The sequence below is a fragment of the Melanostigma gelatinosum genome (assembly GCF_949748355.1).
Source record: "Melanostigma gelatinosum genome assembly, chromosome: 3".
Taxonomy (NCBI): Eukaryota; Metazoa; Chordata; class Actinopteri; order Perciformes; family Zoarcidae; genus Melanostigma; species Melanostigma gelatinosum.
Window position 1 is genome coordinate 16,688,251 of NC_136636.1, and position 26,148 is coordinate 16,714,398.

General features: G+C 40.2%; 3 protein-coding genes across 4 annotated transcripts; 1 reads left to right on the forward strand and 2 right to left on the reverse strand.

Annotated features, from left to right (window-relative positions):
* Positions 1-1,496: 1,496 nt before the first annotated feature.
* On the reverse strand, positions 1,497-7,485 carry LOC306797846 (uncharacterized protein). Of its 2 annotated transcripts, none has more exons than XM_079297291.1 (6): positions 7,347-7,485; positions 4,806-5,006; positions 4,525-4,608; positions 3,221-3,271; positions 3,053-3,088; positions 1,497-1,630 (listed from the first exon to the last, which is right to left on the reverse strand). In XM_079297291.1, the coding sequence occupies exons 2-6, from the start codon at positions 4,908-4,910 to the stop codon at positions 1,547-1,549; spliced, it is 360 nt and encodes a 119-aa protein (XP_079153417.1). In that variant the 5' UTR covers positions 4,911-5,006; positions 7,347-7,485; the 3' UTR covers positions 1,497-1,546. The 2 variants fall into 2 exon arrangements, with proteins under 2 accessions (XP_079153417.1, XP_079153416.1); XM_079297290.1 differs by having other exon boundaries at positions 3,053-3,106.
* Positions 7,486-10,362: 2,877 nt separating this feature from the next.
* On the reverse strand, positions 10,363-21,039 carry mst1 (macrophage stimulating 1; the record flags this gene model as incomplete). The annotated part of the gene is made up of 18 exons (XM_079297218.1): positions 10,363-10,524; positions 11,353-11,488; positions 11,792-11,902; positions 12,056-12,202; positions 12,460-12,537; positions 12,631-12,745; positions 12,863-12,895; positions 13,027-13,163; positions 13,742-13,844; positions 14,281-14,411; positions 15,356-15,530; positions 17,080-17,198; positions 17,319-17,439; positions 17,762-17,898; positions 19,030-19,144; positions 19,229-19,344; positions 19,818-19,962; positions 20,991-21,039. The coding sequence occupies 18 exons, from the start codon at positions 21,037-21,039 to the stop codon at positions 10,363-10,365; spliced, it is 2,130 nt and encodes a 709-aa protein (XP_079153344.1).
* A 538-nt stretch (positions 21,040-21,577) lies between these two features.
* abhd14b (abhydrolase domain containing 14B) lies at positions 21,578-25,261 on the forward strand. The gene is made up of 4 exons (XM_079266264.1): positions 21,578-21,775; positions 22,674-22,888; positions 23,258-23,499; positions 24,377-25,261. The coding sequence occupies exons 2-4, from the start codon at positions 22,675-22,677 to the stop codon at positions 24,554-24,556; spliced, it is 636 nt and encodes a 211-aa protein (XP_079122390.1). The 5' UTR covers positions 21,578-21,775; position 22,674; the 3' UTR covers positions 24,557-25,261.
* The last annotated feature ends 887 nt before the right edge of the window (positions 25,262-26,148 follow it).

Here is a 26,148-nt window from a genome sequence, read left to right on the forward strand (position 1 = left end):
CTGTGTTGTATACCTGCACATGAACCGTTGTGTGGGTGTGTGTGTGTGTGTGTGTGTGTGTGTGTGTGTGTGTGTGTGTGTGTGTGTGTGTGTGTGTGTGTGTGTGTGTGTGTGTGTGAATAGTAAGTGTGTATGTTATTACTGCTGAAGGAGTGGAGAGTTAGTTCGTTGGAGATCTTTTGTGTTACTGAGGTAGTATGAGAGATTAAGAAATTGAGGGCAACTGAGGTTTAAATGAGGTCTTTGTGTCAAGGCATACTGGTAATGTCAAATACAGATCAGAAATGCACAACAATTATTACTGAGTAGACTGACAACATGTTCCTGAATAGTTTTGTACCTGAGGTTTCAATATGGTGTAAAAGCATTGTAATAGTAAAATCCTGAGTGTGGTAAAATGACGTTTCAACAAAGTATGTATGAGGAGTTTCTTTCCAAAAATGAGATATCCATTCAAACCTTTGGGTGCATTTTTTTCTTGCTGCTGGTTGGAAGGAAAACAATCATTGAGGTTATTAATCTAAACTGAACTCTTGCTTACATTGACAACTGAGCTAATGTTTCCACTTGAATTGGATATTTCATTTTGGAATAAAACCTTTCACGTCTACTTTCATAATAATGACTTCAGCACACCATGTTAATAGTGTAACATTGCTAAAAATGTCACCGTCTTGCTCCCATTTCATATGAGGATTCATGACACTTTATGACTTTATTTAGAAACATGTTTTAATAAAACGGTTCAGGTTGGTTCCTTTTTTCTTTAAACCCCCACTCATTTCAACCCGCAAGCCCGTCCCCTCTCCACACAACCACAAAACACACACACACACACACACACACACACACACACACACACACACACACACGCACACACACACACTGAGAGGTTCAGGAAAGCAGGCATCCTTGAAGTAGTAGGTGAGCATTTTAGCAAATACACTGAGTTAGATGAGAAGATTGATACAACGAACAATGCGTACATTAGCATAAAGACTGGGAACTCAAAAGGCATATGAACTCAACAAAAAATGAAAAAAAGGTCTTCTTAAAAAAAAGAAGTTTGATCCGTACACTTTGATTTGTGTACGGTTCAAACAAATGAGATATAACCTCTTAATTACAGAGCTTTAGAGGTGCTGATTGTTCGATTTTGTAACCTTTGGATAACGCCATGATAGCTATTTCCAGTCTTTATGCTAAGCTAAGCTAACCAGCTGCTGACAGTAGCTAGATTGACTTGTATCAATCTTCTCATGAAACTCTCAGGCTGGAAAGTGAATACCGTAGATGTATTTCCCAAAATGTCAATCTATTCCCTCACCAAAAGCCATGTTCAAAGATCGAATTCCTTGATGTAAAACAGAGTTTGTTCACCAAACTCTTAGCGTAAACCAATAAAACCAGGGTACAGTACCAGATAGAGAGAAGAAACCACTGTCTGCAATGATCTGTGTGTGTGTTCCTGAATCCCCATCACAGATCAGACAGTACCGCTGTTTGTTGGAGGCCAAACCTTGAGGTAGGTAGAGAGGCATCCTATCTACTCCCCTTCCTCCTGTGCTGGAACCTGAGATGTCGAGGGCTCAAACGCAGAGGGACCCCCCTCAGCTTCTTCTGAAGAGTCCTGGAACAGCAAGAGACCAAAAAAACCACTCTCACTTTGTCTGTTATTGTCGCTATCTAGTGACTCATTACGCACAGGGTAATGAATCAATACTAGAAAGAGCACCAGAAAACAAGACTGGATGTTACAAATTCATTGAGTGATTGCGTGCAGGGAAGTAGGTCCAGCTGTCAGACCTAGAAATGTGAGGAAGACGACGGTTATGTCAGGAAACCAAGAAGACAGAGGAAGAGAACAGTTAGATCAGGTTTCCCCTCTCTACATTGACTCATTCTTCCCCTTTGCGTGCGTGCGTCTGAGAAAGGGAGTCTGTCTCAACGGTTTCAGTTCTTGAAGCATCTTTGACAAACTGCTCTCAGAGGAGGGGATGCGATAAGGCAGACGAGGGGCATCAAGAGAACTGCCCGCCTCGGTGACAAACTGTTGCGCAATGTTTTCTGTTTGAAAAATGAACACGGTGGCTACATGAACCAAAGTTTCTCAGAAACACAGCGTACATTCACCAAAACGGGATGTTTCGAAAGGATGTTTGGAGGTGTATCTGGGGAATTCAGCACTGCCATCTGTGCATTACCAAGAACTCGTCATATCCTCACGAAGTCAATTCATGTAAAGCACAAGGAATACGCGCGTCGGTTGTTTCGCTACTTACGTCAAGTGTGCCAAAGCAACGGCACTTTTAGCAGTTTCATATTTGTCTGATAATAGATAGTGCACCATGATTCTCACAGGTAGAAGAGATGCAATATGCTTTTGTTGGATCTCATCATCCTCTCTCTCCATGAGTCTTGTTTTATTAGAAACACCTCTGCATCACTGTTAGATATATATATCTAATAACTGAATCTATAAAGTATAGAAAAGTCAGAAGAACATGGTTTGTAGGCTGCAGCACCACTATAATGGGTTCAAAGGGCTTTTGAATGTGGTTCAGGTTCGCTGAACACAAGCTATGTGCCTTAGCATAAGATATTCATGAATAGTTAAATGAGATCGGCTCTGCTTTTCCCTCATCACAAATGTGACTGATCTTAGTCAAAAAGTAAAACGTGTGACACAAACTGAGATTTCTGTTCAACTGAAGCAGAGCTTGCATCTCTCAACTATCACGAACTATCAAAGTGACTAAAGCTTCAGTTTGAATCATAACTAACAACTGATTAGTGTCTAATTTAAAAAAAAAAGTATTTGTGTGGATGTACTTAGAGGCTCTGAGGATGTAATGCTTTTAAAGATTTGAAGATTCTGCAACAAGTCCTCTGCTCAGTTTGTTTGAAATAAGGTCTTACAACAAATGTTCTATCATCATTTAACAAACTAAATCACAACACATGTTGAGTTAAGGGAACCTGTGGCTTAAAGTGTGACATCAAAGCAAAACTCAACCACCTTACAGCCTTTTAAAGATTTTGTTTTCCTCACCTGTTGCTCTTCAGCTACTTGAACTACTTTCTGAGGCTGTGGAAAGAGAGGAAACTGAATGAATGAAACATGAAGCTAAAGGCGCCCTCGAGGACTGTACAGCTCCAGCAGACACCTTGCAGGCTTTGGACACCGCTATGTCTCTAACTGTCAACGATTGCTCCATACCCATTTCCTTGGTCGCCCACGAGGTCGTCTCTCCCCAACGGGCTCTACTTTCTGACAAAGAACAGATGAAGTGTTAAGAGGAGGTTTCACATTTAAACAGTCCTTTCGTTCTAATCTCTGAGTAAGATTGCGGAGATTAACATTTGCATTTGTAGTAATTGAGACTTTGGCAGCAGAACGAACAGCACTGCAACAAAACTACATTCTTCGTGATCAACAAGGACATAAACAATCCTTTCTCTCAGGTAAATCATTCCTTGAAATGCCATCATGTGCAAGGACGGCAGAGCTGTACATTCAGTTAAATACTGCACATGCATCAGTGTTTACAGTCTTTCTATCTGAATAAAAATGGGGATAATTTTAAACCACTAAATTGTAAAATATCAACATCTAAGTACACATATGTATGGCATATTTTGATTTCATACCTGACTCTTAAACTTTCCCAAATGTGAACAGACAAACAATTCATTTGTGTGAATTTGTGTTCATCGACTAATTACAGGCTCATATACATGTGTTGCTCTGCTTTGATGTAACCAGTTGAACAAGTTCAGTTGCCACACAACAATTGTTTTTTTTAGAAATTGTGGGAAAAGCACTCTGAGCAAAACAAAAAATAATAATCAGCGATTTTCCCTCAATTTTTTGAAAAAAAGACTTGTTGCTTCACAGTGTTATTCATCTACAAATGCACACGCAAACTGGAAAACTGCCAGCAGGGGCAGTACAACAATCTTTCCTCCTGATAAAACATGCCTCTGAAAATTCTCAAACTTAAACTTTAAGAGAAGATTGAGCAAAACTACAATGGGTATCTTTATATATTTGTATTCGAACAAATTCTAAATCAACAATGCAAATGGGAATGTTGCGGATAACGATATAGCTGTTTTATATTGTCCTACAAAAGACATAAACTCAAGAGGTACTACATGGAAAACTCTTAGATGCACTGGCACGTCTAATGCAGATGCACAGAAAAGATAAACCCATTAAGATCATATGTACATGATGTCATTCACACATAGACATGTGTCTGTTACTGGTTTATTTTTTCTGGAGTCATAGAGATAAGGGTTGTTTCGACGAAATTGAGAAGTCCCAGATATGATTATTTCTTTCTTACAATATTTGCAATAAATTCACAACAAGTATTGTGATTTACCATATATATATATATATATATATATATGTAGATTGTATTACTATAGTGCAACAAGGCACTGTTACATAACAGAAATGAAATTTTAAATATAGATACATTTATCAACATCTCAGATACTCTGAACAGATTCAACCTTCAGTGCAGTTTTGGGGCCTTTGTTCTTGCTGCCTTTCGGTCGTCCTCTCGGTCTCTTTGGAGTCGGTGGTCCAACAGGTTCCTGTAGAGAGACGTCACATGTAGAGCCATAACTAGCCAGCGGAAAACATTTCTTTGCATGAACAGCCAGGAGACATAGACAACGCAGCAAATAGCTTTGTTTCTCAGAATTACTTTTACATTTTTATTTAGCTGCTTCTTGATTTAAGGTCCAAGAGAGAGCCGATCAAATTGATGTCTTAAAGAAGGAAGTCCTACCTGCAGCTGTTTCCGTGGCCGACCCCTGCCCCGGCGCTGAGGCTCAGGAGGTGACTGGGCAGGGCTCAGCTCGGGAGACGGCTCTTTGGTCCCACTGTTACTCATGCCTGTGTCTGTCCACCTGCTTCAAAGAGTGTGGGCATCAAAACCTGGAGGGGCGGCCTCGAGGGCTTAAAGAGGAGAAGACTTGAGTATCAGGAGCTGCAGATGGGAGCAAAGAAAAGCGGCAAAAATCAGCTTTGAAGAATTTAGCATAATCAGTTTTAATATACCACTTAAAATCTTTTTTTTCTTCTTCTTGCAGAAGTACCACAGTGAGTTTCAATCAGTGGTTAATATAATTGAAAGGAAAATTCAGAATCACACAGGATCCTTTTCCACGAGTGAGCGTGGGAACTGCTTATACATAAGCCTTGGCACCAGGTTCATCGAAACACAGACAGGGGTCTGGCAGACGCAGGGAAACATGAGAGTGGTGTCCAGCGACTAAAAGTAGCACAGATATTCACAACTCAATCCACCATCCAAAATCTGCATCTGCTCTACTGTACGCTGCCTTTCCATCGGCCCTCTGTCGGGTACTTCTTAATGAGTTTGTGCATGTTGTAGGTGTTCTGCAGCAACTTTTACTCTCAAACTTATTCAACTGAGACACACACAAAACATGCAAAATGTTAATGGAAATAATCACTTCAACATGACAAACTATTTACAAATCTGAGCTTGCAGCCTTTAGTGAACCTTAGAGCTGCAAAGATAAGTTGATTCATTGATTAGTCAACAGGCAACTATTTTGATCATGAATTGATCATTTACATATGTTTTTGAGCAAAGATTTCAAATTTGTCCATTTTGAGGATACGCAGCTTTTTGTGTCTTATGTGACAGATAACTGACTAGATATAAGTTTTGGACTGCAAGTCACAAAAACAAGTTCACCTGAAGACATCATATTTGGCTTTAGGAAATTGTGATAGAGTTGAGTAATTACTCAAGCAAATGTCTTAATCTGTCATTCATTTCTATTGATACATTTCTAGTCAATAGAATGTCAAGAAGATAGTGAAAAATTCCCCAAACAAGTTCCCAGAGCCCATAGTGACATCTTCAAACTGATTGTGTTGCCCGACCAACAGCCGAAACCCACAAGATATTCAGTTTACTATCACATCAGGGCGATGAGTCATTATGATCATTTTGTGTCTTTCAATGGAACCGTATCGTGATGAACTCCTTTATTGAGATATCATGAAACACAAATACATCATCTAAATTGACACCAAACAAGCACAATCTTAATTGATAGGAATTCTGCTGTAATATCGCATTTCAGTTAAAACTTTTGTTAATTTTGCTCTAAAGTTCTTAATTAAATGAGAAAATACTCCGTACATTTTGTCATGTATTTAATTCACACAGAAGTATACAAAATAGTCTTTACCATGTGGGTTTTTCATATGGATTAATCATTCATTGAATTACCAGAAAACATACGGAGATAGGAAATTACATCGGGGGAGAGGACGATGGCCATATCGTAGCAAATCGTTACATTTGAGAATCAGAGAAGGCAAATGAATGGAACCATCAAAAATAGTAGTCTGATTAATATCGCCCTGCGTTACTGTAAACAATGTATCATTTTGTACATAGTATAGCTATGGCTACTTCCGAAAAAAGTAAGACCCTATATTATTTACTTTTAAGCGTAAACCAAAAATGCCAACTTTGAACTGGCTGTCGGTAATGTCCCAAGGTGGCCGTTCACCACAGCTCTGTATGGAATGTGCCAAACACTAATTGCCAACACAGCCTATCAAAACGGCCGCACTGAAGAAGGAAGTCAGAGCCATTTGAGAAATCTACGTGCTCGTTGAAACGATTTGAAAGCAAACGAGGCGCACGGCGTCGTTTCGTTTCGCTAATAAACTGATTTCGGAGCAACACAACAAGCGTCCTCGCTTCTTTTGCAGCGGCGGACCGTCCGCTTAAACGAGTTTGTCTTTGGCAGTCAAGTACTGGGACTGAATGTACTTTTTTTTGGCATATGGGCGGCAATTGCAACCATAAAAAAAGCCACATTATTTTACAGTCTTTGAAGAAGGTGCGTGAAGCGCTCCTGCTGCAAAGCCCGTGAGTTCAAACCTCCCTGCCTTTGGGTTTGAGTAACACATGTAAAACACCAAAACAACAGTCGAAGCCAACGCTGTTTTAAAGCGTAAAGTCGGCGCTCGCTATACAACATCCCGCTGCTCCCATCACTTGCGCAATCGATCTTAAACGTGTTGGTTTGTTTGCAGTGATAACAGGTCCAACGAAGCATATATGAACCGAAGAGCTGCAAAAACTTTACCAAGGAGGACAAAGGCGAAGCACACAGGTGCAAAAGCTCTCCATTGCAACCAGCCTTGAACATACACACACGCACGCATAGCGTACATACATACATTCAGGCTCTCGGCTCCGTGTTTCAGGCTGGGTGCTCCTGTTCATGCAGGCAGCGCCAAATGCAACAATGAGAACGGAGAGAGTTGAACTTACCTTGAGACGGTTTGTAGTTTCACCTGGAAGTTCTCACAGTCAGCTCACTTTGTGCTCCTGCACAACTATGAAAACCTTAGCGTATCGACAGTCTCATTGGTCGGATCGAAAGGGTAAACTCTCTCTCTCTCTCTCTCTCTCTCTCTCTCTCTCTCTCTCTCTCTCTCTCTCTCTCTCTCTCTCTCTCTCGCTCTCGCTCTCTCTCTCTCTCTCCCCCTCTCTCTCTCCTCCTCTAATCGGAAATGTGTGTGATCCCCCCCAGACGTCCAGTCACGAATACCCCAGTTGCAGTATAATTGGGGGGTTGTAGCTGAGCAGTATGCATTGCATACTTTCTCTATTAAAGCATGTTTCAAGAGGGAACGAGGGTAGGAGGGTTGAAACAGAGGACCCCGCCCCGAAAAGCTCACCGGGACCACCCACTCGAGAGAAGGAAAGGGAGAGAGACGGGCATCAGACGGGAGGGTAGGGTCTGGTTCCGGGGTTCCCAAAGTGGGATCCGGGGGCTGGGAAGTTCCCCACAGACGAGAGAAATAGGTTCAGTAGAAATTCTGGTGAGATCAGTCTGTCTAGACAGTTTCGAGCAGAAGTTTCATTCTCTCTCTCTCTCTCTCTCTCGCTCTCGCTCTCTCTCTCTCTCTCTCCCCACCCACAGTGTGAGAGACATCACTCTGTAAGTCATAACAAAGGACAGACATTTGGGGTTTCTAAGAAGAAAGTCTGCGGGATGAGCGTTAATCACGCACTGCACGCAAACATACATTGGAAGTGAGTAGTAAAAGAACAACATTTCCCTTTTATTAAGTTTCTTACGTAAATGTAAAGTGTTTTTATGAGACACTCTAGTTCTTTATTCCTCTAATCTTATCTTGAGTTGTTCTCTCTTTATTTTATGAAATAAAAACGGGAAAATCTCATCCTCCCTGGACATGTAGTATTTTTGGAAAGAAATATTCCCATCGTGGTTTATGTTGAATATTTTGGTGAAGGTTTAAATATCTCTTTTTTTAACGTGCCTTCGTGATTTTTCTTACTTTCTTACTTTGTAAATTTGCACAAACTGATAAACACAGACCGACATGATTGAACCACAGTGAATACACATTCCAGGGGCGGCTGCATGGAGTCATGTAAGGTGAGCATGCTGGCATGAGACCAAAATATAAAGCTTTAAGTTACAAAGATAAAGCACAGGGCTCCATTTTAATTATTTATAGTTCAGGTTAAATTATGTTATTCAGAGGTTTACTGATTAAATACCCCTTGAAATCTGACTATTCCATTAAAAAAAACAAAAAAATCTGAATCACATGTTGAATTCAAATATACAAAATGTTTCTCTCATTCAACCTAAAAGGCATTAAACTAAATAAAAAAAGAAACTGTTGGCATATTTCTGTGGAAGCATTTATTTAAAATGTATTCAGGTTTCCCAGAAGCTTTAACAGTTGGTGAGAACTGCTGTCATATTCGAATCTGATTAGTCATCTATTAATATTACTAAATGAAAGTGAACAGAATGATGATGAAATCATAACTGTCAACCTGTCATTTCCAAATGCTGTGTGCAGCAGGAGGATAATTGGCATCATTAGTTAAAGGGAACATCTACACCTCATTCCTAATAGTTCTCCGAACGATGAAATGTCAGTATCTTCTACATTTTTCCTGAAAAGGAAAAAAATGTGAAAATTTCTAAGCGACAGAAAACAGACAGATAGAATGGGGGATACGGCAGAGGGGGGAGGGTTAGCATGCGAGAGAATTGTGTGCGTGTATATGTGTGAGTTCAGTGGTCCTCTGCAGGCTGGTGTGTCTGAGATTCGGTCAGACTCTGATCTTGAGGTTTATTTAAGCTGAATTCCGTGGGCTCATCAGGACCGGGTTACAAAAATCCTCCTATAGAACTAGAAAGAATGTGCAGCGCATACAGTTCTGCATAAGGCACAAAGGCATGTCTTTAGAGGTGGGGGCAGGCATCAAAAGACAGGCAGAGGAGGGATTTCTTTCGAGGCTGGGGGCAAAGAAGGTATTTTGGAGCTCCATTCAATGCCAGGGAGAGGACGGGAGGCGTACAGTTTTGTGGTAAAGGGTGCATTTCCAGGGGATGTTAGGAACTTAAAATGTGTGCTGTAAACCACCCACACCTCCCCTGTTATTGTTCTTCTCAGAACCTGTGGGGCTACAATTAGATGTTGCTCCTGCATCCCTTTTATTTCTTCGAGAATAAATAACAAAACATTTCCAACGCTTAACCTTAAGTCCAAATGTTTAGCGTTTATAAGAAGTATATAAACATTTGATGAATGGTTTGTAACACACTAAAAAGTAGTTGCAAGCAGTGTTTATTAATATATTTGTCAATGGATATATCCTCCTGTGGACATGCAGCAAGTGGGGGCTGGTGTATGAACAGATAATGAATGACAAAATAGTAAAAACACAATAAAGCAAATAAGTTATAACCATGGAACAATACTGCACACTAATTGACAGATAAGTTTCTTTATATCTGCTAACAACTACATCATATATGTATTGCTTATATGCTAAATGGGGAATTTACAGAATTTTACTGAACTACATTTATATGATTTAATAATAATCTTCTCTGCATTGTTTTGCACCTCAGCGTTCTTGATCATGTTTTGGGAATATAGAAGTTTTCTGCTTATTGTTTAAATGCCCTGACTGATGCATCAGACGTCAGTTAGTCTGGCTGTAAAGATTCACTCAATGTAAATGCATGTATAAATTAATTTAAAGCAAAAAATATACTGTAAGACATCACTGTGCTGTCTTTCCCCATGAATGCATGATTCTTTTTTATGATGTAGTAATGTTTTACCTCAATGTTTTAACTAATAAAATCTGACTATACATCTTAATGTATTATTCACATTTAATGTTTTAAAGAGACATCTGAGAAGGAATAAAATGTATATGGTTCAGTGAAAAACTGGTCTTGAGGGTTGAGCAGATTTGATCAGTTCCTGTTAGATGGCAGTCTCTAATTCTAAGTCATCTCCATGACCTTCTTGATCCAGTCAACGTAGACAGAGACACGGATGAAGATGTTGGGCTGCCCCGGGTGTCCACAGCGCCTCATGGGGATGATCACACCCTCAAGTACCCAGCAGTCGCTGTTCTGACACGCCAGAGGGCCGCCATAGTCTCTCTGCAGACACACAGGAACAACACTCTGGAGTCATTATTTGTCTCTGTTATGACTGACTGTCACTACTAAGGTCGGAAACATCTTTCAGTCACATCTTGTCCAGTCCTCCTCCATTATCCAAATGGTGAATGTGTTTAATTTATAGGAACATATAAATAGCTGTATGCTCTTTACTTCAAGTGATTTTCATCATCAAAAGATTTTATTCACCGTCAGTATTTGAAGTATTAATTCTCATCAAACAATGTTATACTTGTTCATTGAAAGGAATAGTTTTGACATTTTGGGGAACTCGCATATTCACTTTCTTGCTGAGAGTTAGATGAGAAGATTGATACCACTAAAGCTACATCCAGCAGCTTAGCATAAAAACTGGAAAGTGGGGGGAAGCAGCTAGCTTGGCTCTGTCCAGAGGTAAAAAACAACAACAAGATATAATGTGTTAATGAGTTAGCCATACAGGTGTTAGTATGTATCGATTGTGTGTTGATCTTCTCATCAAACTCTCAACAAGAAAACTATGAATGTATTTTCCAAAATGTCAGACTATTCCTTTCAATGCCACTACACACTGCAATAAATGTCAAAAAAATGGTCTTATGTGTCATGGTGACTTAGTTGTTAACATATACCATATTGCCCACAATGCATCTCTTCTGTAACCTAATAAAAGCAAAAGGCAACAATGAAAGGTTTCGTTCCGTCTCTTGGTACAGAGAATGTTTCGTACACTAGCTGGATAATACCTGTCCCACTTCCACCAATAAAAAGTTGTCAAAAAAGGACAACAAAGCTTTAATGCTGTGCTCACTTTTCATGGACACCTACCTCACAGGCGCCCACCCCGCCCTGGAAAGAGCCGGTGCACATCTCATTCTCACGAACACGTCCTCGAAAGTATTTGTTGCAGTCCTTGTTACTGAGAACTGTTATGTAGGCCACATTGAGGACAGTCTCATCTCCCGTCCCTTTAAAAACAGAGAGAAGGAGGAATGAGTTAGCAGCCGATGTGTTTAGGGACATAGAGAAAAAAGAAAAGGAAGGTGAACAGATGTTGACTGGTTCTAGAAATATCTATGCCATCTGTTGCTCAATCGTCTGAACAGTTTTCTCATTTAGATGCAGCATTACTCCAAGGACAGAAAGAAGATGCTTGTTCGAAGGAAGTCATCTATTATCAATTACTGCAATTGAAGCATATTGTAGTTGAATGAAACACAGCTTGTAGTTAATTCAGTGTCAAGTTATCATTTCCAAAGGATTATACTTGCCTCTAGTCTCACCCCATCCTGCGATCTCACAAGACGTCCCCTCAGCTACAATGTAGCGCTCGGGAGGGAGGCAGATCTGAGAGATACGCCCATTCAACTGAGCCGGGCTACAGAAACGAGAGAAAGGCAGGGGAATTATTATTGGTCTGTGTGTGTGTGTGTGTGTGTGTGTGTGTGTGTGTGTGTGTGTGTGTGTGTGTGTGTGTGTGTGTGTGTGTGTGTGTGTGTGTGTGAGCTGGGGGGCACTTGAAAGTACACACTATTCCAGTTGAAGCATGACCAGCTGAGACTCTGAGGGTCCGCAGACAATCTTGGTCAGAGGGATAGTTTGCACGCCGGGCTCTCCTTCTTGAGGATCCCGATACAGTGTTCCCATCATGGCCGAGTATCCGGGCAGGTCCACGTAGCTGTGCACAAATGCAGACAAGCAAAATGCAACACTTGTTATTTCATGCTTTGAAGTCTATAAGGGGGACTCGACCTATTTAACAAAGCTCTTCCATGAATGCCGTGCAAGAGACATTTTCAAACAAGAGTCTGCAGTCATGCTAGCAGCTGTGTGAGGCTGCAGTTAGGCACAGCAGTGCTTTCAGCGAAACGCTAACATGTTCACAATGACAATGCTAACACCCTTAAATCAACATGTTAAATAAACAAGCTTTACCAGGAGGAGAAACACTGCTTGGTGCTGATCACCCATCTGGGGTTAACCATGGATCCTCCACAGAAATGGTTTCCTTTCCTGCACCCAAGAGGTCAGAGGTCACATAAAGCACAGTTCAGCGTATTTTACGTGTCCATGGCTGGCTCAAACTCCGTCAGATCGCAGACTCACCTGTCTCTGAGGCTCACCGTCCACGGCGAGTTCCCAGGAATCCCAGCCACAATACGCAACCTCGTCGGCGGGATGCGGTCGTCTCTCTTCCCGCACTCACTGAACTCCACATTCTCTGTGTTCACAAAACGGTGACGTATTATTGTTAAAAAAAAACTAAAAACTAAAAAAACAGACGCGAAGGCTTGTTGTCAATCATAAAATATTGCCTCAAATTCATTCAGAAACTAACCTACTGGTTCAGTCATGGACACTTTCTCTCCAGCTGTTTGAAAAGAACAAGAAACAGATGAATTGTTAAAGTCTGAAGACAGAAGCTCTTTTGAGTTGTCACAACACAGTGCATCAAGCTACTCTGAGGATGTTGAAATAGACAATAAAAGCAGAGTTATGTACCACACTGTTTGATGGCGCAGTAGTCAAACTCAGTTTTGGGGTCGGTGGTGTAGCACCAGGGTCCGTGCTGGTCCCCATCTGGGTTACGACAGTAGTTCTCTGTCAGGTTGGCCTCAGGATGCGTCCTTGGGTTTATCCTGGAAAATCATAGTGATTTTTTTCAAGTTATAAATCCTACTTTATATACTAACTCTATACATTATATACTAAATACTAGTCTTGATGGAACTTGTAGTCTCTGTGAAAGTAATCAACATATTTAACTGTTATAGCTGAGGTCAAAAGTCACTCCTGATAACGAGTTAACAAAGAGACGGCTAAATGTTTCTCCAAAAATAAAACACTTTTTTTGTGAGGTTTTCCTGCAGCTGTTTCACCTCCATCAATAATTAGTTTAGATTTTTCCAGCTGTGAGACGCTCTCCCATTTCCGTGCGTTGCATTGTGGGAGAATAGTGTCCTCTACAGCAGATTGGAAATTAAAGGTTTTTAGGGTGCATGCATATGGACTGTTTAAAGTGTACTTCATTTCGTCAGTTTTCTTGTGTGAATACACAACATAGTCAACACCTGTTTTCAAGTATTATGCATTTTGGATTTTGGACACAGCAATAACATGAAGGCAACAAGCATGGCCCGTTGTTCCATTCTTTGTTTGGTGTCATAGATGTTTTCCTCTTGAATAAAAAATCATCCGTCTTAAACGATCGTCGTACTTGGTCCGGTGAGGTGTGTTGACGTTCCATATCTGGCAGGTGATCCCCTTACGAGTTTTGCGGACCATTCCTTTGTAGTTTTTTCCATTTTCGTGGTAGCAATCTGAAGAAATTATTATTATAAATTATGCACACAGTGAAAATGTAAAAAAAACAAAACAGTGAGACTCCATAATTCTCATGCAGGACCATAGCTGCCATTGAGGTTATACTCTACATATTTTTTGGGTAATTTGGGGGTTTTAGTAACACTGAGGGAGTTACATTAAAAAACGTGGTGGTCATTATTTACACCGATCATGTACAATACAAACTGTAAATAGATAAAGGATTCTGTATTTCTCCACCAGAAATGTGTTCTTCCAAACTTTACGTTGTGAGTTGTGAGTGTTGTGAGTGTTAAGCCCAGCATGTTCTGCCCTGCATGTAAATATTCATACATTCTTGTGGCTTTTATAACATCATCTTTATCCATTAAACTTGATAGGAAGCTGAAACTGAATTCCTCTTTTTGCTAAAATCGGAATAAAAAGTCATACCTTCAGCCTCTATGTCGTCTGCACAGCGTTTGATCTGTAAGCAGAGAGCAGTCCTCATCTCTGGCACAGATGTGAAGCACCAGGGAGCCTCCGACCCATCTGGGTTACGACAGTAGTTATCCTCCAAACCCCTGGATGAGACGTTGCACACAGTCAATCGGTTTTATTCTGTCATAAAAAACCTACACACAGCACACTTAATACACGTAATCACTGAAAAATCTGACATAGCAAACAAACAAATACACTTAATAAAACAAAGTATATTGCATAAAATTAAAGCATGACACAGGATCAAAATAAAGATAAAATACCCAATTATCCAGGCATGAGAACAGCTTACCTGATAGCCATTTATAAACATGACTTGCGGCAAGACATTGAAGGCTTTATCGTTTAACCATTGGAAAGATAAAAAATGACATTAATCATTAGATTAATTATTCAAATAAGATCACATAGAGTAGCCTAAATGTGAGTGATTTAGCTAGAGAAGAGATGTTTTCCCTATACTTTACCCAGAGTCAGAAACTAATAAATGCCATAATGATGAGACAGAACTTTTTTATGTATGTGATGTACCGGTAGTCTGAAACAGCAATATTAGGCTATTTTGGTTAAATTGTTGAGTGTCTGGGATCAAATAACATAATCAATTGAACTAAGGGGTGAGGGGGCGTCACTTTTCAAGCTCTGTCTGAGGGGAGGCCCACAGTCCCAGACTTTGAAAACCCCTGATTTAGAGATGTAGGATTACACTGAAACAGCATAAAATCCAACACTTCTTGTTGGATTTTAACTAGATGAAACTAGATGATTGAAATGCTCGTAATCGATTTCGGCATGATGAATGATTACCGCATTACAAATAAACTTAATATTCATTTCACATCCATATTGGCACCCAGTGTGCGACCAGCTCCTTAATCTGCAGTTGATGACCATTTATCATCGACTGTCAAGTGTCAGCAGAGAAATAAGATCGCAAGAAATGTCACTGCAATGACATCTTGACATTAATATCCATGTGTGGAGCAAATAGAGCACTCTGTTCTTACTTTGTTCATGTTCTTACTTGCATTCGTATGTGTTTGGGTAGAAGGGATGCTCATGAGGTTGTTGGGCATCCCACCGCTGACAGGGGATACCTGATGTTGTCTCGTTGACTTTGCCGCGGTAATCCTCCCCGCGGCCGCGGAAACAGTTGGTCGTGAAGCTGGAGCGCTGGCGCTTCTCCACCCGCACCTCAGCTGGAAGAGAAGAGCAAGTTGAAGAGGAAATAAATGAGTGTTAAAGGTCACTGCTGGGCTGCACAGAGGTGAAGTTAGAAGGATGAGACTATTTTGTGATTTGAGTTCTGTTATTGTGTAATTGAAGTCCAAACAGAATGTTTGTCTTTCTTTGTTTTACACTCAATGTGATGACAGAATGACCCACAAACTACAGCACAAGCGTTTTAACTGAATGTGTTTAAGTGAACACAAAGGCTGTTTTCAAATCCATCTGCTGAAGTATGTAACTTACACAAGTGTGATGTGGGAGCTTAAAGTCTGAAGACATCTTGTGTCCAGCAGTTCAACTTTTGAAACAAGCAACATTTGCATATTACAGATGCTATTCATCACGGTAGAATCGTAATAATAACAACTTATTATTTCAAGTAGAGTATTTCTCTGTCTGTTTCTATCTGGAGGAGATCTTTAATGAATCTGATTCAACAATCTTCTTTTCAATGATCATGTCAGGTTGATTCCTCGCTGTGTTTAATTTCAAGTAAGTATAAAAATCTATCTTGTTTTTTTTTTTGTGACGTTGAGAATTATCTTAATCTATGATGAGAATGAGAATTGATTTGGAGCAGTGTTTTGATTTTGACTCAACGCTGCCTGCACCACCAGATGGTGCTATCTTATCGATTTTGGGCCCCAGTGAACTCTGTCCTCAGGGGAAATGCCAGCCAGTGTCATCTTGCACAACTTGTGTTGAAATCCTGGAGAAAACAAAAATGCCCAGGTTGGGATTATTTATTTCTTCATCTTCTGAAATGAAAAGTTTAGCATTTGACTCGGCCTTGGCATGTCAGTCATTATACTGAATGCATTCCCAACTGCAAAACCAGAGGAAAAAATAAGTCTCAAGAATATTAATTTAGAATCTATAATTTTATATTAAACAAACCACGTTGTAAAAGTACAAAAAACCTTTTACATTTCATCATACCATTAATTTTTTGTCAAATAAATTGCACCGCTACCATTCCTAATGGAAACTACAGTATACCAGAGTAAACGTTGTAATACTTTAATTAACCTAAAATCCTGTGGGACGATGCAGGGCTTGAATCTCTGACAAAGTTTAGCCGCATTCACTCTTCAATCAAAGAGAATCATTAGGGCAATTGTGAAATGTCACACAATTTGGGACGTAATTTGCACAAACACCAAAAGGGTTATTTCTCTAAATTTAATTACAGCGACTTAATGAGACTCTCTAATTCAACTGCTCCAAACACCGATTCTCCTCGATTGTGCCAGAGGAAACTAATGGCAAAAACAAAACAGAGGAAACAAGAAAACTTTACAGTTATATCTTATTTAGGGATTATTCTCATCATCTATTAATCTTACTTTCTGAATTAATGAATCATTTGATCCATAAACTGTCACAAAATAGTGAAAAATGTACAGAGAGAAAAGAAGAAGAATCCGTTGTCATGATAGTGAATCAATTATTCGTTCCATCATCAATATTATCATGAGCATTTCTAATCGAGTTACTATAAATAAAGCAACGTCTTACTGCACTTGCTGATCTCACAGTTCTCCCTCTCCACCTCGGTGTCTGTAGTGTAACACCAGGGCACCGGAGAGGCATCGGGGTTACGGCAGTAGTTGTCATCTAAACTCTTATCAGGGTATCTGAAAAATACACAAATATTCTTTTTTGTGCAAAATAAGAAAACAAAGGACTGAAACTGTTTAGAACACACCAATTGATATGATCAATTAATTGGGCAATGTAGAGTAAATACGGAGTACTTTTCAGGCTGGTAGATGTGTTGGTGAGGGTACTGCTGGTCCCATCTCTGACACTCTCTGCCATTCACAGTGTGGTCAACCTGCCCTCGGTAGTCCTCTCCATTGCATGTGATGCATACCTCTGAAAACAAAAGTCAGAAGTTAGAAATTAAGATTTTCTGTGGAGCTGAAAATTACAGGAAAACATATAAATTAGCAAAGGGAGTTAAGAAGAATGTGAGTACTGGTATTTCCTTAGGTTTAAATTCATTTGTCAGTTTTCCTGTAATTACTGTAATTAAGTAATAAAATGAAACTACATTTTCTTCATCTTTCTTTAAAAAATCGAATTAATTAGTATTCCTCTCTTATTAGCAACAAGAAACTTTCTAGAAAAAATGATTGAGAAATGTCAAGACCCGCAAATGAAACGTTTCCCTTCACACTAAATATATGGGCTGTACCATCTTTGCACTGGGGGATGTTGCAGCTTTCATAACGGCGCTCAGGGTCGGTGGTGTAGCACCACGGACCGATCCGATCCCCGTCTGGATTCCTGCAGTAGTTCAACTCCAGACCGTTGGTGGCTGTGGGAGTCCACCTGAGACGAACAGAGAGTTTCACAGTGAGTGGCGGATGGCTTCAGTTAGCATGCAGTGCAGTCAAAATGTTAGTGTCACATTTCTTTGATGAGCATTGGATTGGAAATGTAACATGGTTCTTTGACGACTCGCAGCTTTAATTTGAGGGTTTTAACAACCACGTAAGATCAATAGAGTGGGAGCTCTTTTTATACACAGTCACCATTTTAGAGGACAGTAAGCGATTGGAGAAATGAATATGAACTTAAAGCTATATATTTGTTTAACGTGGCAGCAGAAATATTCAAAACAGCTGCCATCTACTATTAGAAACGAAGTAGATTCGAGTAGAGTATTTGGGCCAAAAAACGAAAACAATGCATTAAAAGAGGCTGAAAGCGCTCAAGAGCTTAGGGGAAGTGCAGAGTCAGGTCACCCTTTCACATGCATTCATTTAAATCAGGTGTTCATGTGAAACACTTTGATTAGTAGAGCTTTAAACTAAGTTGTCATATTTACTATTTTGTCAATGACAGCCTGAAATCTGCCACCTATAAACATTAACAGACAGCAGCGTCTTCTCTGACAGGCCTGCACTACAGACAGCTTCACTTCCTGATTGTTTTGGGTTTTTTATTTTGCTTTCAGTCCTTTTTAGGCCGTCTGTCCATCGTTCCCGGGAACACCTTGAGTGAATTTCTTCAAATTAGGCACAAACATCCACCTGGACCCTGAATGCTGCAGTGATTCGATTTTGGTGATCAAGATCACAGTGACCTCACAAAACACGTCTTTGGCCATAACTCAAGAATTGATGTGTTAATTAAAACACTTTCATACAAATGGCTAATGGGATAAAATGATGAAGTGATGTAAACTGCAACATGACTGGTTGGTGGAGGCATACAACCGTCTGGTAGTAATTCTAGTTTTAGCAAGTGAAACACACCAACAGTTGGATTTCGGTTGGACTGGAAACATTTCACTGTTTGGCTTGTCTGTATATTTGATGATTGTCTTTAAAAAAAAAGGCAATGAGTCCTTCACTGTTCACCCAATATGGATGTCCTGCCACTTTAAACCTGATGTGCCTGATTACACTGCATCAAAGACTGGAGCCTCTGCTAAGATTCATCAGAGGAACGTCTCACCTGTGATCATGAGGAAACTTGGACCACCACTGTTGGCAGGTGAGCCCGCTTCTTGTGGTGAAGACTTTCCCTCTGTAGTCTTCTCCTTTACCCACGATGCACTTTCTGACATAGACTTCATAATACAAACGAACCAATCAAACAACTCCAGCACTGATCCGTCACATTGATCTCTGTAACATCACACATTGAGTCTTACCTTTCATCTCATAAAGGTCACAGTTTACGTTCCTCTTCACCTCTGCGTTGCTCCCGTCGCCCACCCAGGGCAGATGTTTACAGGAAACAGCTGGACGTGTCTCGTAGTTAAACGCTCTGGTGTTGAGGGATATTGAGGAATACAAACTTACACCAAGGTATATAAATTAAAGGGTTCATAATTTAGCAAAAATCCCGTTCATAATGCTCAGAAATGGATCACCAATAGGCCATTATATGAATTTAATAAAAAGATCTGTTGGGTTGTTAATGTGTGAACCGGAATTTTACTGGACAAAATTCTGGCTCATTACAACTTGGCTCCCATTGTTACAGTGTCGGCCATCATTTCTGTCAGAAATAACAACATCCATTGAAAACCCAATGCCAATACAATAGTTTAGATGGCCTGTCTAATGGTTTGTTGATAACCTGTCTGACTTTCTGACCAATACAAACTCATCCGAACCGATGAAAACAAGACAGGTTGTAAAAGACCACAATTATATTTCTAATTATGGCCTTGCTGGAAAGAGCAAGGTTGACCAGTAATGCTTACAACCCGCTGTGTTAAAGTAGAGGTTGGATACCTGCAGTCCAGAGACTGAGAGCAGCGAGTGGCGCAGTCCTCCAGGTTCAGACCCGGCAACAACAACACTCGAGCTGAGTTCCAGGAGGTGGGAATCAGCTCTCTGCCCTCTGAGCGCTGGAAGTCATTCAGGGGACTTCGGTAGCCTGTTCATGCACAACAGAACAATACAACTAAATAAAATGTTTTGGCAGGACTGTATCTCGATCTATTGAGTCCAGGTTTGAACTGGAGTGCAGTTGCTCATTGGTACCAGCTGCAACATTTGGGCACGAGCCTGCATACATATAACCTTTGGACCAAGAGTTTGTGAGACCAGAGACCAGAACAAGTTTTAAACAGCAAATCAGTACACCATTGGTACTATAACCGACAACCACCAATATTACTACTTATACTGGTATACATTCATGCAGTGCTAACATGTATAACAAAATAATCATACAACTCACAAAATACACAAGATTGAAAATAACTGGTTTTTACTTTTGTAGTTTCCACATTACTTTACCAACCCTCACACGGCGATAGTTACTAAACTGGTCCTCGCTCTATATATAATATATAAAATAGATATAAAAAATAAGAAAGTTAGACTCCTCATAACAACACAGACAATTAAATACCGATGAGTAATTTACAGAAGTGAACTTTAACTGTGTACATTTACTCAAGCACTCTACTTAAATACAAATATGAGGTATACTTGTACTTTGCTGGAGTATTTCTACTTACTTACTTTATATTTCTACTCCACAACATCTGGGAGGCAGATATTGTACTTTTATCTTTTATTTCACTACATTTGTGTGACAGCTGAAGTTGCTTTTTCCGATAATCTGAATGATGAATTGTTCCTTTATGTGATGAGCAAATCCTCCAACTTCTGAAGTTAAATAAAATACATCAAAAGCATCTTGGATCAGCTGGAAAAGGCATTGTCACAAAACAGTTTTTCCAATGCGCCCTCCACTACTGACATTCCTTCAGATGTATTACATAATAATCCTGGTACTCTCAAAAATATTCAACTACAAATATGGGACGACTTTTTTAGTTTTTGTTTGTTTTGTTCTACATTTCTTCATAAACATGTTAACTCTTCATAACAACACAGACAATTAACATGAGTCATTTATAACTGAAGACATTGAGGATCATAACTCTTTCTTACCAGCAGCCAGTCGGACAGTCAGGAGAATAAAGGGCAGCAACAGTTTCATTGTTTGTGGTCTGTGGACGATACAGAGCTTTATAACACTGGATGGAAGTCAGAGATCTCTGCTATGAAGTCCGAGTTGAGGATTACAAATCCGATCACAGGTCGGTTTGACACTGGAAAAAAAATCTCCCCCCAAAAACTCCAGGAGGATGTTAGAAATCCACGCAGAAAACATACTATTGACTTAAACACAACCACCCACACTGGACTCTTACACAAACAGAGGCCCTAATTTCACAAACACAGATCAATACTGCGTATTGACGAGTGGCACATCAGTCCTTGTTCATGTTCTTATGTTCATGCGACTCAACTGATTTGACTCTGACAGCAATGCAAACGATTAAACCAAATATTGTACGGAAAAATACAGAAGAAATACACTTTTTTTAAATTGCTGTCAGAACAAAAGCAATTCTCTTATCAAACAGTAGGCGTCAGTAGAATAATCTTCCAGTGGCTTTTTTTTCTTCCTGTTTTCCGGGAAATGAGGTGAAACCGCAGCTGGTTACAGGTTTACTTTGCAGGATAATCGTCGGTTCACTACCAGAGGCCGGCAGGTAAAAAACAAACAAAAAAGGCGGATTCTTTTCTCATGGTGTTTGAGATGAAGTGCTGAGCGCGAGCTCGATATTACAAATCAAATGTTCTCATCTGGACTTTGATCGGACTGTTTAACCTGCCAGCTGTCCACGAACTCTTCGATACAACGTCAGTTAACTGCAGCGGACAACAAAGTAAGCAGTGCAGTCCGATGCAATCAATGCTTCTGTGGCGAAAGTTACAAAGTGTAACTTGTTGAAACTGTGGCAGAGAACTGAAGTAAACACATCGTCTGGTGTGTTAATGTCAGCAGCTCAACTGATGCTTTTCTTTCGGAACTCTGGTTGTATATGATAATGCATTAGTTAGTCCAGTCTTAGTACGTACTTGAGGTACTTGTAAGTATTTCCAATTCATGCTACTTTATGTTTTGTACTGCATTACATGTCAGAGTGATGTACTTGTTTACATATTCAACAGGTTCACTTTTACTTAAAGCCCCTATTTAGCATTCAAACAAGGTTTATTGCCCACTTAAATGTGGTTGTACGCAGCCATAACGACCATTTCAAGTGTTTATTAATGTGCAGTATTTGTTAGCAATGCTAATTTTCCTATGAAGACATATTTAATATTGTCACAACCACTGGTGGAGTTTAACAAAGTACATTTACTCAACTGCTGTCCAATGTTGAGGTACTTGTACTTTACTTGAGGGATTCCATTTTATGCTGTTTTATACAAGTACTCCACTACATGTATCTGACTGCTTTACTGATTCAAACTATTATCACAAAATAATCAACTCATGAATTAACATGTATGTTATAGATTTAAATACCCAGCAGTACACAGAGTAATTAAAAACAGCCTTACCAGCTTTACCAGTTACGGCAACACATTAATGCATCCAGGGTTATAATCCAACAACAAAATATGATTCTGAAATGGATCATTCTGCATGAGTGTTCTTATTTTTACTGGTATTTTGGAGTATATTTTGATGCTTAACTTATTCTTTTCCTTTACCACAACATAATAACAGTGTGTACCAGTAACAGTGTGAAGTTAAACGACTGTTGTTCTGTTCAGGATGTCAGCTGTTAAGATGACAGAGGGGAGTGTGCAGGTAGAGGGCTGCAAAGCGCCGCTGTTCTACAGACAGAGTGAGCCGACTGAAGGGGAAGTGAGGATGTCCGTTTTGCTCCTTCACGGCATCCGTTTCTCATCAGAAAACTGGCTCAACATCGGCACTCTGGAGACTCTGGCCAAAGCAGGATGCCGTGCAGTCGCCATCGACCTGCCGGGTGAGTCTGACGGCACCGAAAGCCGTCCCACATGGAGGGCTATCTTTGATGCAAAGGCACAATGGGTTCCTTAACTGTCTCCATGAGCTGTTTATCAAAGCCACTGGTGCAGCAACAACTGCTGACAGTGTCAGGAAGCACGCCAAATCAGTGGCCTAACTACAACAAACAACTTGCTGTGGTTTTTAGAGCACCGGTATGAACCTGTTCCCTTCGCCTCATGCAGTATCTTTGCCTCATGTCTCGCAGTTTGAAAACATCTGATCAAAAGGTTCTGGTGTTCGTTAAATTTGAAAACCCGCAGCCCTCGTCTTCTTCTTGTCTTACGCCTTCATTAGTTTGCTGTCCACTCTCTTTCTCTGTGCACAGGACTCGGCCGGTCTAAGTCAGCCGAGGCCCCGGCAGCGGTTGGACAGCTGGCCCCTGCAGGCTTCCTGAAAGAGGTGTGTGAGCAGCTGAGCCTGAGCTCTGTGGTGGTGATCAGCCCGTCCCTCAGTGGGATGTACTCCCTTCCCTTCCTCCTGCAGCACCAGGCTCTGATACGAGCCTACATCCCCGTGGCTCCCATCTGCACCGAGAAGTTCACAGCGGAGCAGTACCAGAGTGTAAAGGTACAGTCTGTGTGTAAGGTTTTACTTTATACTCCTTTGTGCTCTTCATTTCCTCTTTTAAGGATAACTTGAGCAACCGTGAATGTCAACCCCATTTTCCAGCACAACATTCTCTCCCTGTTACATGCGACTGTGAGACGAGCAGAGCTGCTGTGACTTTCACACTTGCTTTCATCCTGTTCCCAACAATTTAAAAAACATTTCTCAAATGGCAAACCAAGTAAAGGCAGATAATCCAGGAAGGAGACGTGTTTGTTACTGAGAAGTAGTTCCCCTCGAAATCACTGTATATAAGAGCGTCGTGGCTTAAAGTTCAGTGATTTGGGGAAAATAGCGAAGCAGAAAAGCAGCGACATGATAACAAAGTCAGATGTTGAATAAAAATAACTAAATACATACAGTAGTGTAAATAAAGTAGATGAAAAGCAAGTGGTGAACTATAATTACTACTTTGCAGGTTGAGATTTTGCATACAAAATATAAGCTTGTAAAACATGAAGTTGTTCGAATTAGCTCCATGTTGACATTATACAACTTTCAATTACCTTTAAACATTAAGGCATCAGAAATTATAAATGGTCTGAATACTTTCTCTGCAGCTGATAAAAGCTAATATCAAGGTCTGCCCGACTACTCCTTTATACACTTTTGTTTTTTAGTCACACCAAATAAAAATAAAAAGCGTGCCTTCTATCTTCAGCTGTTCAAATGTTGTTGTTTTTAACTTGAGGTAAAATAGAGGACAACTACAGAATCCCTTTAGTTACGGATTTGACCACCTAAAAAAAACAAACAGATTAACTAAAAAGGAGGGAAAGGACTCAACAGAAAGATCTCTTACATTCTCGTGTGTTTTTGTGTCCCGTCTCTCCTCCAGGTCCCGTCGCTGATCGTTTACGGCGACCAGGACACTCAGCTCGGAGAACGGTCGCTGAACAACCTGAGCAATCTGGCCAATCACAGCGTGGTGGTGATGAAAGGAGCGGGTCACCCTTGTTACCTGGACGACCCAGACACCTGGCACAAAGCTCTCACTGACTTCCTAAATACGCTGTGAAGCTCCTCGCTGTGTGTCAGTGGAGAGATACTCAACAAGAACAGTCACATAAATGATCCAGAGGAGCCACACAAAAAAATACACACTATTCATTCTTGAGAAATTTAGCTCACACACGTCGTCCTGCACATCCTAATTTTGACTTTTTAAATAGCACCAGGAATACAACTTTCAAAGATATTTTGAGAAATCAACAAAATAAACCCACCAGAACCTCGAAAACGCACTAAGAAATGAATGCTTTATCTGGCATGTTTTTTTAAGGCTAGCTGTTTCTGTGTTTCCGGCTTTAGCCGACTGCTGGCGGGAATCTAAACAACATATAAAATGCTGCTGTAAACATATTTAACCTGGTAAAACAATTCGGAGTTGGTTATAATGTAGGGCGCAGAGCAGCTCCTAGAATGTCACTAAAAAGGTTATTTACGTCTCAAAATTACAATTATATAGTTATATGTGACAGATTATGAAAAAACATGGTTGTGTTTTGCTCCGGTAGGGGTATCTGAAAAAAACTCAAGCCCTAGAGGATTTGTAGCTGTACACGTGACTGTCTCCACTTCCTTTGAAATCTAAATTACGCCCGAGAGTCGTGTTAATTGTCTCGTCTCGGTAAGAAAGCTAATAAGTGTATTTTCAAGAGCTCGAATTTTTCCTTTATACCATGAACTCCAACAAACTATTGTGTATTATAATTAAAAGTAAAGGTGCAATAAAATATTTATATATAGATTTTATATTTTTAATGAATCTACACCCGTGTCTCAACAAAAAGACAAAACACCACACGCTGAAATGAAGTGAAAAATATGAACATTATTTAATAACTGATTCTCTGTAATAAACAATTTGAAAATATTTTACAAGGAGTCACAGACACAAGATTTTACAAATTTTGCCCTCTTCTCTTCTTTTTTTTTTTTTTAGCTTCATCTGTACAAAAGAATGGAGCGACATGGACCATTGTCCAGAAAAGAAGGAGCTAAATCTTCCAAGCACACAGACATTCACACTCACACACGTACAAGAAAAAAATAAAACAAACATTTTGACTTCAGATCTCAAACTAATCAACAGTGCTGTATTCCTATATATTTTTTATAACTTCACTGAACACTCGACTGATTTTACACTTTTTTTCTTCTCTAAATGTTGCTGTTATTTTTTAAACACACTTGTCAAACATGGTCACATAGCACCAGACTAGACTACAGAATCACATACGCACGTATCTTTCCCACAGAGACGCACCAACACAGATGCAGCGAGGGTCGGGAGGGGGCGAGAGGCTTCATGAAAACCACCCCATACTTATTCCAGGGTCCTGTCCTAAAGCTGACCCCTCCCTCTCATCATTCCCAAGCTGGTCCAATTCTCAATTTTATTTTTTTTCATTTTATTTATTTTTTGGCAAAAGTAAATTTGTCAAACCACAGAAATCAGACGTGTGGTCCCTTCAGACGACTTGTTTTTTTTTTCTGTCGGGATGCGCACACAGACGTCACTACATGATTCCTCCATGACCTGCTGTTCGACGGGACCGTGCCGCTCTGTGGAGACCCACTCCCTGAGCTTGCCTCTGACATTCCCAC